Below are 16,503 nucleotides of genomic sequence, written 5' to 3' on the forward strand. Positions count from 1 at the left end.
TGAGTCTTTTATTTGAATGCTTTCCGTCAAAGCACAACTTCCACAATTACTTAGACATTATTCATACTGCAATGAGAGAGTTGGTCAAGGGTGCACTTGACTTTAGGTTTTCGTCTGCCTTAACTGACCAAGGATTACTTTTTGGGAAATTCACTCGCAAAGTGAACCAATGAGAGATCAAAACATCCTGAGAAAACAAACGACGTCGTTTTTGGTAACTACTTGTCGATAGAAGTCAAGCAGACATTACAAAAGGCTTTATTTATATATTCGTGTTGGCTTCTCCTGTTTATTTCTATCACTAAACGATCGGTTTGAAAGTCAATAAATACCTCCTGAGCACGTTGTGATATGTATGTTGTTCCACCGAATTTTCCTGCAAGTTACTAAATCAAAATGCCCATGGCCTGTCAGTAAGATCATCACGGGATGAATGACAAGTTGTACAGCTTAGAAACAGGGCGCCCTCTTTGGCGCAATATGGTTGTTTCTGGTAACAAGTGATTCGATACACTGCTTGGAAATTTGCTCGTGAAGTTAGCTTCATTAGTCTATTTCGCATTTAAAATAATAAGCTTATACCAAATAGTCATACTTAGGGGTTATTACACGAAGTTTGGGCGATACCGCGTCGTATTCGAGTGATGTGTCCGTATTTTGACTCGTTGCGCCGCAACTCGTCAAAATACGGACACATCACTCGAATACGACGCGGTATCGCCCAAACTTCGTGTAATAACCACCTTTATCATACATGCATATATATTTGATGACCGTTTTTGTTGGGACTCTCCGTATCATGAGCGAAAGCGGCAGAAAACGATCCTTCTTTTTTTCCTTATGTAATGTTACAGCGATGGTTGAAAAGGCGTGATGGGCGATGTCTCATTCAATGATATCAGTCCGCATAAGGGCAATGCCATTCGATTATTGGGGGTTTGGTAAAAAGTAGCATGTAAAATTTCATTATTTAGTTATTAGTGTTGTATTCATCGATAAGTGTAAGTTAGCAAAGAGTTTTAAAACGATTGGTAGACTTGGGTGGTAGAATCTGAAGGAACTTATGTTTGTTTTTCATACGTGAAAATATACGGAACCCTTTAAAAAGTCATGTGGTCCACAGAACATCCACAGTTGACCCGCTGGTGACCCGCTTGCCCTACGTCCCGATCAGCTGGTTTTCAGCGCGAAAATGGTTGAACAATCATTCCCATGCATCCATAAAAACGATTTGGATATAGTAGCAGTCAGTCAGATCAGTACAAAAAGCACGTATTTTGGTACTTGTTGGACTCTAAGCATTTTAGGAAGTGTTGTCAGTGAGCAGATGGGGAACAGAGTCGACAACACGTGAACTTGAAGTGAGTACGCTTTAACAATTTATTGATCAATTTGATGTACATACAATTTTGGTATCGTTACAATAAACATTTAAAAGCAAATTTCTGTGTCAAAATTGCGTTCCTATATAGTCAATAAACTTGTCGAAACTATTAAAAAACTAAAATTTCACTTTCATAACGATAATTTAATATGGTGGGATTCAACAATAAAACTTCAATTTGTTCAAAGAACAACATTTTCAATATTCAATACTCCAAATCACTATCCGAATCGAGCACATAAATGCGTTTTCTCTTTGGTTTACTTTCGATTACATTGTCGGATCTGGGTGGATTGATGGTAATATTGAATGTTGCACCCGTTATTGTTGAACCAGCGCCAAACAGTGAACTTAATTTACAATTTTGGGGTTCATCTGAAGATTGAGTGTTCATTGTGTTCGCTGATGTGGATGTATTTAGCTGAGAGTGAGATGTGTCGGAACTCATGTTGCTCATGATGGCGGACATTTTTAGCTGCTGCTTCTGTGAAACTGTGGCGTAGTGGGTGATACTGTTAATATTCTTATGCGCTGTGAGTTGCATTATTTGGGTTGGAGGTACGTCAGCATTATTCAATTACGTCACGAGGGTCTTCCGAGCTGAATGATTGGTTTTCTTTCCGCTGAGATTTGCAGCCAGTGCCATGGTTTTCATCAGGCCTCTGAGAGAATTGATACCGAGTCGCTGGTTCTTGTACCAGTTGCCATCCCCGCAGACTTTGTAATTTATAGCAAGGTATACCGGACTGTCAACTGCAAGCATTGACTTTGGACGCATTTTGATGAATTTCTTAAAAGCAGCGACAGGACATCTATCCGAATTTGCTTTTTTTTCGTACATTCTGGGCTTTATTTTTCTGGTGTTTCGTGGGTTTTCTCCTTGCCTTGTCTTCGTCTGACGTTCTATGTTGTATTCGATGTATTTCACAGAATCACCATGGATCACTTCTTCTCCCTCAACGATATCACCAAGTTCCATGTTGTAGTGTTCCTGTACACCTCGTAGGCCAAATTGCGTTGTGAGGAACCACCACACGGTGTTTTGAAGCGCCGACGGACTATGCATTCCGAGTTGGCCGGTGTTGTATAGTTCATCGATGTCGTCGGCAGTTAGTGGTTCGGTTTTATTCGGCGCGTTACCCTTGCCCATGGCTTTCAGATTTCTTTTTTTGGCAGCAAGGACCCGTCGAGTTCCTTCGAAAGGAGCATCAGTTTTTACACTCCACTGATATTTGTTTTCTCGCAAAACACGATCAATTGAGTTGAAGAAACTGTGCAGTGTCTCCGGTTCATATTCGGTTCCATCTCGTTTTCTTGTACTGTAGAAGTATTTGCTCAGGAGTTGGTCTAGTTCATTCGGTGGAATTAGGTGGATTTCACGATATTCGGACTGAGTCAAATTAAGCCACGTTCGAAGCTGATTTATGTCAGTTCGGTGCTTTCGGATTGTGTTCTTTGGAATTTGATTTCTGATAAAGTCATTCATTTCTTCATTCGACGCTTGACAATTGCCATACCTTTCGATGCTACCGGTGTTGTTATTGTTGTTGCTGCCGCTACTCTGTGGTATCGGCGTTGGCTTGGTGTCGATGTCGTGCTGACCTTGAGAATTTGGCCCATTTGTACCTTTCCGACGATAAATGTCCCACCACAGGATTTGTTGGCGAGAAGTTTGACTATCAGGGTAATAATACTGCTCCTCCTCAAGAAGATCTGAGAACAGCTGTTCCGCCGTGATGCACTCTCAGCTTGGGCTAAACGCAGACGACGCACAAAACACCATGGCAACTGATATTCCGTCGTACATATTTTGGTCAAAATAAATTTTTATTCTTTATAATTATTTTAGCCTAAACATATTTGGAATTAAATATAGTCGCCAAAACTGACAGTTAAAAATGAAACTATATTTCATGAGACAAGTTTCAGATATTTTTAGTTTACTCGATCAGCTGTTCTATGTAAACATCTCAGCGTGTGCACCATGCTGAAAATAGTTCCGGTCAGAGTGAAAATATAATCCATATTTTCACTAGTCAAAATACCGGTTCATATCTACTCTTACTGAACAAAAGGAAAATGGCAATACAGACATAGCATGTATGATAAAGCCATATACGTCTTACTTGCATGGTCGATACCAAAGCAGTGAACTCCCGGAAGTTCATCTTTATTTTATTCGATTCAATCAAATAAAAAAATGACAAACTGAGGAACGTAATCTCCTAATCATTTCCCTTTGACAATTTGCCAGAATGCGATGGTAAGGCCTACAGTTTTCTCCATATCAAATTTAACTTGTTCTCAAATATTGATCGGAAGATCTTCATGAAATGATGTCGTCACACTTCCGCATACCTAGACCAAAAGTATGGGTGTGTAACAAAAATACCAAAACTTTGGACTTGACAGGTTACATTAAGGCATGTTAAAAAGTAGCTTGATATTTGGCTTGCATCCATATGCAGTCTTTTCAACATAGACTATCTAGCGGTAGAATTTCTTTTTCCAAACTAGCTTCCTATCGCACCAGTCATTGGTGATACCATCTGCATCCCTTAATGTGCGTATGACTAGGCATGATTTATGATTCATAGAATATTTCAAAGTCGAGACTTGCATGAAAAATACAGATAAAATTAAAGGTTTATTCGAGTCATCAATAGATAGTAAATGCGCACGTACGTTAAAACAATGAAATCTAGATCTTAAAAAACACGGTAAATCCTTTATTAAGAGCGAGTTATCTTTCACAAGGGAAGACAAATCCAACGTGTTTTTGCAAATATTTATACTATATTTAACACAGTCCTTATACAGGTCGTTACAAGCAGAAATATCGAGTACTATACTTGAGGACCATGTATTGCCCCGTATTTTTCTATTTTGCTTGTATTTGCCCCAAATGAGGGGTGCAAATACGTGTTTGTAATTGGAATTATAAATATATGCCTTCACTGTTCTCATTATAGTAACAAGTTGTGGGTTGAGAGTTGTGAATTATGTATTTTTAGACCATGAAGAATGAAAAACAAGGTCTGTGAATGGCTGCTTAAAAAGGGAGTGTTTTTCGCTGCAAAACTCAATGAAAGACACAACACCAACGACTTTCTCCAACAAAGGTGTTACTATCAGATAACTACTCACTTTTCGTTCGTAAAGCATTTAACACAGTCTTACAGGTACAGGTAGGTGAATGAAAAAATATTTATGTTACTGCTTTTCAAAACAGAGAAACATGCAAACTATTTTTTTTTAGTGTTATGTGAAAGGAAATAACAGTTACTGAAGCACCCCCACTGCGAAAATTGCTTCAGAATTAACGTATTTCGTTGCGTAAAGTGCCATCAGAACAGTTTACTGTATTGATTGTTCGGTGTCTTTCACTTAACATAGGAGTATATGTCAACAAATAGACGATTTGAAGTTAGGTACTTAATATTAATCGGTAAACGGTTTCAAAGTTTAGCAGCCCCGAATTGAATGGCACTCTTCACCGCAGAAGTGAACGTTTTTAGAGAGGATAAACTCGATTCAAGCTTAAACTTGTAAATGCAAAATGTTTTGTTTGCATTTATAGTTGAATTATTGGCATCACACCAATCAGTAATAACACTTTTTAAAAAATAGAATAATCTGTAATAGTGCTTATTCTGCCTGAAAAAGTGTGAAATATATATTCCATTAGTCCACAAATAACCTAAAATCAGTTAATTTCAAGGAGTTCGGAATAATGTAAATGTAAATTAGGAACAATTTAGGGCCACGTGTCGAGCCTTGAGGGGCACGACAAATGACAGAAGTGGTTCCGTCAGCAACAAAGAGCTATGATCTATTGCTAAGACAATCTGATAACCAGGAGAGTGCGTTTCCTCCTGCTCCGTAATGTTGAGGTTCTGTAGAGTAAAATACCGTTTTTATGGTGCTTTGAAAGCGACGACAATGCAAGACAGCTTTGATCTTTTGTTTCCCCGAAAACAATATTGGTGACTCTAAAGTAAGTTATATTAGTCAATGAATTTCATTAACCTATCATCATTACATATTTTTTTCAAAAAAATTAAAAGGGGTAAAACCGCAATTGTAAGATAAGTACCGGAAATGTCTTTTGAGCCTTTCTTCAATATTTGGATAACAATTGCATTGATATAACGCAATCGGACACTGAGACTGTGTTAAAGATGAGTTAAATGAAAGTTATAGGTTTGGCTATGTGACCAAACACAAGTAAAAGAAGTCCAGGCGGTAATTTATTATATACAGGGTCTTCTTAAAGTCTGGGCTTTTTAATAAGTATGGTACTTTATAAATCATTGTCGGTTGTAAGAAGAAAAAAGTTTTATCTGAGATTTTGCAAGAATTCGGAAAAGGTTTCTTTGGGTGACTTGATATCTCTTGGCAGACTGCGACCAATATTCACAAAATCATTATTAAAACTTTCCACAGTTTCAGGAGTTGAATTACATGATATCACAATTTCCGTTAGCTTCAGTAATTCTTAATTTGTCAGGTAACCATTTCCCATGATAGGAGTTTTTACCAATAAATAGAATTTCTTGGCAGCCCCTATAATCTTAATAAGCGTATTCAGTACTTCTCTTTAGAAGTTGTTGTAGAAAAGAATCGCCATTAAATTAATGGCTTCACTTCATAAAATCCCTGAAAAAAAATATTGTATTTGGATGAATTATTGTCTGTATTTTATCCTAATAGTGCATGTACAGATGAATACAGTTAATAGTTCATTGCTTGTGTTCAGCAAGCCTGTATTCGTGTAGATGCATTTGAATTTACGTGTATTATTCAATGAAACAGGCAAATCATTAAAGCAAAGTCATCTGTGTTATTGCATTTGATGCAGTGTTTGAAGTAAGGCCTTTTTGATCAAGTGAATTTCTTAATAGATTGTCATAATCCAAGGTTTACGTTTAATTGCTGCTGTTTAAAGAAATTTCGATAATCGGTGGATGCTTGTGCAACAACAACTAGCTTAGAAACGAACTTATTATAGGTGTCATCAACATTTTCGCTGCTGTACACCTGGTTCCGGGTAATTCAGAAAGGTTATTTATAAAGGAGTTCAGAACAATGTTCTTAATATACTTTCTATAAGACACCTTTACGTAAGAAGAATAAAGAAGACAATTGTCTTGAAAATTGGTAAAAAAGGCTTGTGGTTAGCACCACGGTCTATTACAGTCTGTGATGTTAGGTGATAATTCATGTAGGCAGGGAAAGGAGTTTATTTAAGCAATTTAACGTTGTATGTAATTTTTTCATACTGCCATCCTAAAACGACAGGTCCACATTGAAGTCGCAAAGGAGAATACACTGGTAATTCTATAATTTTTTTTACAATGAATAATATCTAATATACCATTTGTAAAACCCTCCAGATTTGTATTAGGTTTTCAATACGACATAGCCACAATGAGTGTTTACTTTCCTCAGTTATTTTCAGCCAGAGTGATTTAGAATTGGCTACCTTAGAGGACTTCTTATAATATTTAACTGAGGAGAGTATATAGGCAGCAACAACACCACCCCTTCCGACCCCGAGGCAATTACTATCAAATGAATATAAATCCCAACAAAAGACGCTAGGATTATCAATCCTCCAAATTTCAGAAACGCCAAATACTTTGAAACTTTCTCGTAAGAAGTCTTCGAAAACCAGACGCAACTCCTCAAAACTTTATTTAGGGAATGCGCATTTACATGAGAGACCATAAATGAACTACAAACAATAAAATTATATATTGCGTCGATGAAGCTGTCATGTCGGAAATATATCATGATGCTGTTGTTACAATCTACACGGATTTTTTTTCATGCGTATATTTTCAAGTAGAGCGACATAAACAACTCGTACACTTTGTAGGTTTGAGACAATAGACCCTATTGATAATTCCTTTTAAAAATAGCTGTGGATATCTACAGGCTGATAAAATTACACCATCTGATTGCATATGGGCCTACCTATCCAAATTAAAGCAAAGCACTTGATGTTAAACAATTGCATGCGTTTAATGTCACCGTCATTTAATATAGCAATGGAACACGCGGACCTGTCTTGTTTCACAAAGATGTTACCATTGTTTTTTTAATAATTACTTAAAATTTAACTCTTTTCCCGGCACAATTTACTTTCTATAACAGCTGCCGTTGTGTCTTGCACAGGTTTTCATTTATGGATATGTTGTTTCACTTATGGTATCCTAGTGTCGCTGTTGAGACGCTGTGCAGTGTTCGTCGCGATTCTTGTAGATACTGTCTCTCTTCTACCGAGTTGTGAATTTACAATAATCCGTCGTACGCAGCCATTACCATTATATCAATGCTTTCTGTCACTTACCTGTATAGTATCTTTTATTCCGATTCGATGAGTGATATCAATGTCAGTTTCGGATCTCGAAGGATAGACTCTCGGCGAAACGGCATCACTATCTTTCTGGCCTTGGCCAGGTTCTGCAATGCCAGTGATTTCAAGGTTGAGGAGTCAATTATGCTGGTCTAGGCTATGCAATTCTGATTCAGGGCCTAGCACAGGTATCCATTTACGTAACTGTCCATTGTCTAGTTTAAGCGCGTCGTTTGAGATTCCATGGTTGCAAATTTCAGATTCAGATTTTAAAAAATCCATCGATTTAACCGTTTTTTTTTAGGATTGTTTTAGTTATTGCACATCATCTTTGATTTCCATTATGACATCCAATTCTTTTGGGTGTTGATTTGACTCCATCTCCGTATCTTGTGTATCAGGCATTTTAACTTTACCTGCAGCTGTAAAAGTCGGATGTGCAGTTCCCGCCATCGTCGTCGTACATGTTGCAGTAGTTTCACATAGGCCTTTTCCAACTCTTCAGCGTTCACATTCTTTACAAACCATAAGATCCCCTCGACAGAGCTTCAACTTCCCCCTCTAAACTTTACAGTCCCAAAAATTCATTACTGTTTGGATTAAGGTCACGGCACCATGAAAATTAAACATAAAATTGAAGAGACGTAAAATAACTTGTATCTACGTCCATAACGCCCCAACTTTCTTACTTGTAAAACAAAATGCTGCCATCGGTGAACTGTAAAGAAACAATAATACTTCCATATTCCATATTGTCAATTGTTTAAGTGCATAAACAATAACTTCATATTCATCAGTGGCATTACTGAAGTAATAATTTTTGAAGCTGAAGTTTAACATATTTTAGCTAGTTTAACTTTCCAATAACAATATCGTTAGCTAAAGTGTGGTATCTCGGAAACTTAGATGCTAATCAGCTTAGACAATAACGGTTTTTAAGATCAGGTCAGTTACTGACAATCTATTAATCGCATATAACCTTCTGTGCCGCTGCACATTGGAAGTGCACAATGTAGACATGCCCGGTAGGTTCTGTCGCTCCTGATACAAAACAAATATTTTGAAACGATATTTACCCAATCAATTATGCAAATATGTCCCCCGAAAGGTCATACGCAGAAAAGCCTGCCTTGTGACGTAATTTTTTGCCTTTCACATTGACCACTGTAAATATTTCTGCAGTCTTTAATAGAACATATATTTTCTTCTCAATTAGGAAACGAAATGAGGTTTACGTATGTCATCGCAATTATTCTTGCTATGGCAAACGGCTTCGACAATGCCGATAGACCATTTCATTCTAAGCCGTGGATTTGTACACATATCGTCAAGAAATTGTACGATAACGCGATTTGGAATATCCTTGCAACGCCCGGAGTCGACTGTTTTGATGACTTGATGGTCTTGCCCGATAAAATCAAAGGTATGACCCCGATCATGACCTTTCATGACTACATGGTTGTCGGTCCATACATTGGTAATAGTAAAACCTTCAGAGCCGTTGCAGTGGTGGAAGATCGACTTGAAAGTATAGACCTGGTAATGTTCTACCGTCTATTATGCTTGTGATTACATTTCCCTTATTGTGAAATGATTTTAACTGTTGTGAAAATTCATATTGCAAAACAGATCATCATTGTTTTTTTGTGTTTTTTTTTTTTTTCATTTTGTTAAACTGTTTGTGTTACTTTATCTTTCCCAGTGCTAATTATCAACTTAACTGTTGAACTGTGAAGGTCTCCAGATTTTTCTTTCAGACGTTTGGTGTTTCATCTTCATGTAGAAGAAATTCACATTCAAATATGGTTTTACGGCATCAGATTTTGCTCATATTCCTACCTCTCCGCGACAACATATATGCCATATGTGTGCATTTTAAGAACTGTTCTATGGTAGTGAACAATCTTGTCTTTATTTAGGTATAGACTTTGTACTTACAGAAGCTGACGTGTGCCGGTGAATGAAAAGTGTTGCCAAGATGTAGAGTGTGTTTTTTCATTTGGGATGTCAACAACAATTTAAGACTATCATAGCATTCAAATTTATTATTTTGCTTACAGCATCTTTTAAGATAGAATTTTTATAAATGTCCATACAGCGGAGCAGAAATGAAACTCGTCCTGTGATTGCATTGTAATTCTCTGCACCTTTTCTTCCACGCTACTAAAATATCAGTGGCCCCTGGCCAAAGATCATCATCTCTCAATCATATTTTATTGTTTTGGTTATAGGGAACCAAGCTTGAAGGAAAATTTGCCGTCGAATGCTTGAAATGCAACGGTTCATATTATGGTAATAATATTGGAAGTGCCATGTGCAACGAACTGACTATGGAAGTAAGTATTTAATCAGTGATGTAGCCCCCGGGCCTGAAATAGACGAAAGCAAACTTTTCATGACATTATGAACAGGAGACTGTACATTATTGATGATTTTTATAGTTGAGGCAATGCCAGTAAATTTATAGATGTAGAAAACATATGTCGCCATAATTATCGATACTGTTAACATTATCAGCAATATTAGCTTTAGATGACGTCTCAATTCTGCTGATGTATGGAATCATTGAAATGATAATCTCCTTTGAATACTCACTATTAATAAGCAACATAATAATAAACCCAAGTATTTTTGTTTGCATATCTAGCTAATAAAAGCTATATTTTCTTGTCCTTGTCACCACAGCTATTCAATATCTCATTTTATGACACACATTGATGGCACTGTGTAATGTTACTTTTCTATACAAAAAACAACGTATTCAAAAGCGAAAAAAATACCTAATTGAGAAGGCAAAGCGTATCAGGTAGTTCCTATCCTGTTTAATACATATTTGATTGCTAGTGACATTACGTCGTCATGCAGACCTATGAGCACATTAATCAGAGCTTTTCTTGCACGCCGAGATAATCCCTACAGAATGAGTTATTGGTGTTTCACATCAAGCAAAAACTGATCAGAATCTACTAGCAGTGTTTCTCATGACTGCACTATCCTGTGTCCATTCTAAATCATGACACAAGATTTCCACATATACAATTTGTGTACAAGCTACACCGACTAATTCAAATAGCTTAATATATGCTGGTGCAAAATGCTTACCTTATTCTTTTGCTGTGCCATCTACTCTTTGCAGGAGTGTCCTAAACGACTTTCAGAAGAAATGTACTGGAATCCACCGGGGAACATTACATCTTCTTCAGACGCCGAGTTCTGTTTGTATCGCAATGAAAACGGAAAACAAGGATATATCTGTATGTTCCTTGAAGCTGGCCTTGATGTTGTGTCCTAAATAATGCATATATAATGAGGCAGACAGACCGTTCTGCAACACATTGCTCATGACTCATTGTATCAAAGTTGATACATAACCTTTCCAATGAATACGTTTGTTTGAGTTCAACTTTATCACTGTCATGTTTACACTTCGATCAAGAGTAAGAAAAGGAATAAATAGAGAAACTTCACCAACACTTTTCTGACATGAGACCTTTATTTCTTATTTAAAAAGTCCTTTTTACTAAAATACCTGTTGGCATGGACAAAATAAATAATAAATAACGAAGTAAAATTAATATCTATAAAAACGTACTTAACATAATAATAAACGAAAGAAAAATAAATAAATGAATAATGATTGAGTGAACAAATAAGTACAAACGTACATGAATAGTTTTGTACGTTTACATGCAATTAGCTAAGTAAATGAATAGATATGTTGTTCGTAGTCACTCTCAGTATTTTTACGACAAGTAGATATTTTTGTATGGTTCCCGCAACTAACGTGAAATACATTAGTTATTACGGCCTAAAGAACAAGTTTACCATACATGCTTTTATTAACCCAAAATACAAGTTAAAAATGTACACCTAGATTTACAATCGTTACAAATATATTCCGTAATTCTGAAAACGCTGAATTGTGTAATTTGTGAGCATGAAAGATGAACAAAATACGTTCTTTCAATCGCTGCTACAAAAGTTAATTTTTAGAAGTTTTACTGCTATAAAATCAGCATTCAGTGCATTTGTTCAACGCGTCACCAAACAAGTCTTTCCTTCTCTGGATTTATTTTGCAGTACATTTGTTTTCATTCTTGACGGTGATAACCACATTGAGGTAGTCGCAACTCGAACCTGCAAGTTTTTCACCGACTGATTTCATAAATCAGTGAAATTCACAAACTATGAGTGTGTCCGATGATTAAAACCGGTCAGCGGTCAGATGAGTTGCATAATCAATCTATCGACTTGCTTCTTTTGCCCAAAGCATACCTTACCCTATGCTGCAGGTAAGAAATCGTTCCCAAATAGACTGGGCACACCAAACACACACTGTCCATTTTGAATACGCCCTGTGTAATGAACGCGCATGCGTAAGTCGTCTTACAATAAAGAGTGTGCAAGCAATGGGCCAACATAAACATATCAGTACATGAGGCAAATAATTATTTTCACCAATACCGTCGCGTAGCTGATATGTATTACACACTATCAGTACCGAGCCATAACGAGAAAGAGCAGCAGCAGCTTCTCTTGCGATTTGATACAGGTAAATTTGAAATGGCACTTGTTTTGGCGTAAACATGTTGTAAATCACCCTGTCCTACTGTTTGTCAAAGGTAAGGTAGCCTTGCCTAGCCAAAATCAGATTTGGCGAGGTTTACAATCAACATTGCCTTCCGCATGAGTTTGATGTGTTCCTCCCAGGTGTCACTGTTCAAAATAACTCGTTGACGTAAGCTTCACTTCCATCGAAACAGGATATGACGTTGTTAACCATCCGTTGAAATGTTGCGGGAGAGTTCTTCATTCCAAATGCCATTACCTTGTACTGGAACAATTCGTCAGCTGTAACAAAGGTGGATATTTCACAAGCACGATGCGAGAGTAGATTAAATGTTCTGACATACTCAGCTTTTTGCATTCGATCGATGCAGACGTCAATTCTCGGGATTGGGAAAGTGCCTGTCTTTCTGAGTGTTCCCTTTCCTGCAGTCGGTACACATACGGTACACTGCGGGCCGAAATGATGCCTGCGTGGGTAGTATACCGCAAAGCATATTTCGTAAGTGAGAGCGCTTCTACACAGTCGCTATTGACGACAGTGAACATTATTTCAATTTATTTCCAAGAGTAAGTATATCGATAGAAATCTGCTAGCGTACCGCTCATGTAATCAGGTCATCTCATCAATATTTCATATGCCATATCATCAACGTATCTTTTGGTTTCTTGTATTGAAATTAAATCAACGACACTTTTTCCAGATTTGGTGTTACTTTTACGTTTCAACATATTTTGGCGAGCTTTGGCCAAGTTTGGCGCCATTTTGAGCTGGGAGAAGCCTGTGAGTCAGCCAAACAACACTGCATCAATTTCAGATGAATTAATATCGATCGAAACGCTTACTACACGATTACACTGGAGACTCAGTGCCCGTTTGCCTCCGTTCTGTTTATTTTTTTGTTTTCAATTTTCTGCAATTTTTATCAACTCATATTAGCCGAAATTTGCATAAAGTTCAACAACTTGTGTATTTGGTCTGTACAATTTACGAGATGCTTTCTGATTAAAATTCGTCCCTTTAACACCCTTGTTCTTCATATGTAATTGCCGTCATATCACCATTTTATAGAGTGCAGGAGTATATTTCAGTGATCGGAATTAGTACAATGCAAATAAAACAAGTTTCGTCAAGAAAGTCAAAAATCTAAAACCAGAGGAATTGTTTATATAAATCACGTACCTCTTTTCACCGTCATTGTTTCAGAATTGAGGAATTTGAAATTGCGAGAAGTTTGCAATCTCTTTGGTGTATTAGACGCCATTGCGCTGTTGGCTGTGTTTTCACATATTTTTTTCATATGACTATTATCGTTTAGGTATTTTAGCAATTTTTTTCCTTGAAATTCTAGCCAAACTATTATAATTGAAAGGGCAATATACATACATGAAATGGAATATACAACTTTTCATCAAGATGTTACTTTGCAGCGAGGAAATTTGGAAAAGTGTACTGCCAAATATAGGGCGTCTTTTGGCCGTAGTGTTAGATTTGATCCGGTTGTTGCAAACGTATTCATGGTGAACTCACGTTTCTCTTTTGTTTGATTCATTCTGTAAGGATGGTGTTTCACATTCTAACTGTCGCCGACATCAACATTGTGAAAAATTATGTTTGCCTTCGTTCGAACACCTTGGATTGAACAAGTGTTCGTTTTTATTGATCACTTCGTTCACCTGTTGAAGTTGTTCTGGAGGCTCGAGATGTGCCAACTTAGACTCAAGATTTTCCGGGATTTCTGTCCGGTGTTGTTAAGATGTATTTTAGATCGCTGGATGTCTTATCAATTCGATAAGGACCAAAGTCACGGGTATAGAGTGGTTTGCCGGGTACAGGAAGAAAAAATAAAACCTTTTGGCCTGGATATACTCAGACCAACCCTAAACCTTGTATCTATTCCTATGCATGACTATACATGACAGGTCCCAGAGTAATTTCGGAATTTCTATTGCGTTTCAGAAAAGTAGATTTCTGTGGTTGTTTGAGCGTACATACCTTTTCTCCTCACTGTGAACGTATCAAAACATGACCTAAATTTTCAAAGTACACTTTCCGTTTTAAGATCAGGGCAGGCTAACAGTTGCTTTGCAGATAAATTTGCGATTTTTGTTCTCGCAAATGTATGTCACAATATTTTACATGTCCCAATCGATTGGGACAATGCTATGAGAGTCAGCAACTAATTTTGATAGATAAAATAAATTTGAAGGTTGAGACTTGCATGACAAACACAGATTAAGTAAAAGGTACACGCAAGCTATCGCTCTACATACGAAATGCGTACATACAAACAATGAAATTAAGGCCTTAAAATTTCTGGTGGACCCTTAATGAAAGATGGTTAAAGCCTCACAAACAATTAAGACAGATCCAACTTTTTTGCAATTATTTATAGCATATATTGAATACTGAGTACTGTTCTTGTCGACCACGTATTGACCCCAATGGTTCTTTTTTGACAGTATTTGCCCTAAATAAAGCATAAAAATACGTGTCTATAATTAAACTACTAAAAGTAATTTTTAGTATATGCCTTTACTACACACATTAGAGTTATACGTTGTAGATTTAGAGTCATGAATTATATACTGTGAGACCATGAAAAAACAAGGTGTCTGAATGGTCGCTTAAGCTCATACTTCCTCCAACAACTGAGTTACTATCCATCCTCACTCTGTTTTGACAAAGCATTCGACCCGGACTGACAGGAACAGGTAGGTGAATAACAAATATTGACATTGATACTTGTTAAAGAATAGAAGTACGCAAACTATAGTTTCGATTTGTTTTTCCTGTGTTCTGTGAAAAGAAATTAATGACAGTTAGAAGAATCCAAAAACAACATACTTGGCTTCAAAAATTGACCGATTCCGTCGGGTAAAGGTGTCATTTAACACTTTTTATTCTTGTTATCGGTCTGTTTATTTCAGTTATCATAGCATTGTGAAGTATCACACACATGTAAAAAATATGGGGGAATTTCCCTGCTATAAGAGTAATTTGAATTGCGTTTGCTTAAAACATCAATAAACGCACATTTTTTCTGTGCAATTAAAATAAAATTTAAATAAAATGGCAACGTAAGTCACAATATTTCTAATTCATACATGATATTCCATTTGTATGTCTTGTATGTATTTTAGCACAGAGTTTCTAACTTTACACAAAACTACTGGTTTCTTTCTGTTACAATTATTAACATCTTTGATATGATCTTTCGAGTTCAGATGTTTGTCAATCATTACCCGCTAACAAAAGACGCTTTGTCAACCGCATTCATTGTATGTCATGGTCCTTTACATAAAAAGCACCAAACAGGGAAACAGACACACGCATATACAATGTAGATGGTTTTGTTAGTATTGATAGTTGACTTATCGCATCTCATAAAACAGTTAGATTTTTGAAGTGTGAGTTTAATTCATTAAGATCTGTATTGCTTATTCTTCCTTGACAACAATGTGAAATAAATTCAAAGTCATCTACAATTAAACAAAAATCTGTGAATATGTATGATATATTCTTAGTATAAATTCGGAACAATGTCGGACCAAGTGTTGAGCCCTGAGGGGCCCAACAAGTGACACACAGTTTCTCAGAAGTGGTTACGTCAGCGACAACGAACTGTGATCAGTTGCTTAGATAATCTGAGAACCAGAAGAGAAAATTTTACCTTACTCAGTAATATCGACGTTTTGAGAGTAAAATATGATCTTAGTTTATGGTGTCAAACGCTTTTACGAAATCTACAAAAGCCCCATTAGTTTATTTTTTCACGGTCAATCTATTGCATGAAATTATTTACTATGTTTATCAGGGACAGTTTTCCAATTATATTGGAAGTGCCTTGTGCAACGAACTGACAATGGAAGTAAGTACTTAATAATGTAACCCCTGGGCCTTAAATATACGAAAGTAAACTTTGCATGACATAATGTACATAGCGAAGCGTAGTACTCTGTTGTTTTAGTTTATTATGGGCCGGGAGGGTTACATTATTGCTATTATTGTATAGTTTCGGCAATGCCAGTAAACTCGTAGATGTAGAAAATATCTCGCGCCATAATGCGCGGTATTAGGAACATTATCAGCAATAATTTTCGGATGACGTTACAACATTCACTTGTTTTCACAATGTTATAATATTGCTACTAATTTAGCAATCGTTCTTTGAACATTATGTTTAGAAAG

General features: G+C 36.7%; 2 protein-coding genes across 2 annotated transcripts; one reads left to right on the forward strand and one right to left on the reverse strand.

The window, feature by feature from the left end:
* Positions 1–1,961: 1,961 nt before the first annotated feature.
* LOC139123871 (uncharacterized protein KIAA1958-like) lies at positions 1,962–8,198 on the reverse strand. Its single transcript, XM_070690022.1, has 3 exons — positions 8,162–8,198; positions 7,740–7,852; positions 1,962–3,107 (listed from the first exon to the last, which is right to left on the reverse strand). Exons 1-3 carry the CDS (start codon positions 8,196–8,198, stop codon positions 1,962–1,964), a joined length of 1,296 nt encoding a protein of 431 aa, XP_070546123.1.
* Positions 4,478–11,218, forward strand: LOC139124145 (uncharacterized). The gene is made up of 4 exons (XM_070690285.1): positions 4,478–4,572; positions 8,962–9,284; positions 9,977–10,081; positions 10,882–11,218. Exons 2-4 carry the CDS (start codon positions 8,970–8,972, stop codon positions 11,035–11,037), a joined length of 576 nt encoding a protein of 191 aa, XP_070546386.1. The 5' UTR covers positions 4,478–4,572; positions 8,962–8,969; the 3' UTR covers positions 11,038–11,218.
* Positions 11,219–16,503: the final 5,285 nt, after the last annotated feature.

The sequence above is a fragment of the Ptychodera flava genome, assembly GCF_041260155.1.
Source record: "Ptychodera flava strain L36383 chromosome 23 unlocalized genomic scaffold, AS_Pfla_20210202 Scaffold_23__1_contigs__length_28996876_pilon, whole genome shotgun sequence".
NCBI lineage: Eukaryota > Metazoa > Hemichordata > Enteropneusta > Ptychoderidae > Ptychodera > Ptychodera flava.

Excerpts from the sequence above, each read along its gene's own strand:
- LOC139123871 (XM_070690022.1), bottom strand. The coding sequence starts at position 8,198 with ATGGCGGGAACTGCACATCCGACTTTTACAGCTGCAG. Across the intron at positions 7,853-8,161 it reads TCCGACTTTTACAGCTGCAG|AACCTGGCCAAGGCCAGAAA; the intron begins GTAAAGTTAAAA and ends CTGGCATTGCAG. Across the intron at positions 3,108-7,739 it reads GAATAAAAGATACTATACAG|CTGTTCTCAGATCTTCTTGA; the intron begins GTAAGTGACAGA and ends ACGGCGGAACAG.
- LOC139124145 (XM_070690285.1), top strand. The coding sequence starts at position 8,970 with ATGAGGTTTACGTATGTCATCGCAATTATTCTTGCTATGGCAAACGGC. Across the intron at positions 9,285-9,976 it reads GACTTGAAAGTATAGACCTG|GGAACCAAGCTTGAAGGAAA; the intron begins GTAATGTTCTAC and ends TTTTGGTTATAG. Across the intron at positions 10,082-10,881 it reads GCAACGAACTGACTATGGAA|GAGTGTCCTAAACGACTTTC; the intron begins GTAAGTATTTAA and ends TACTCTTTGCAG.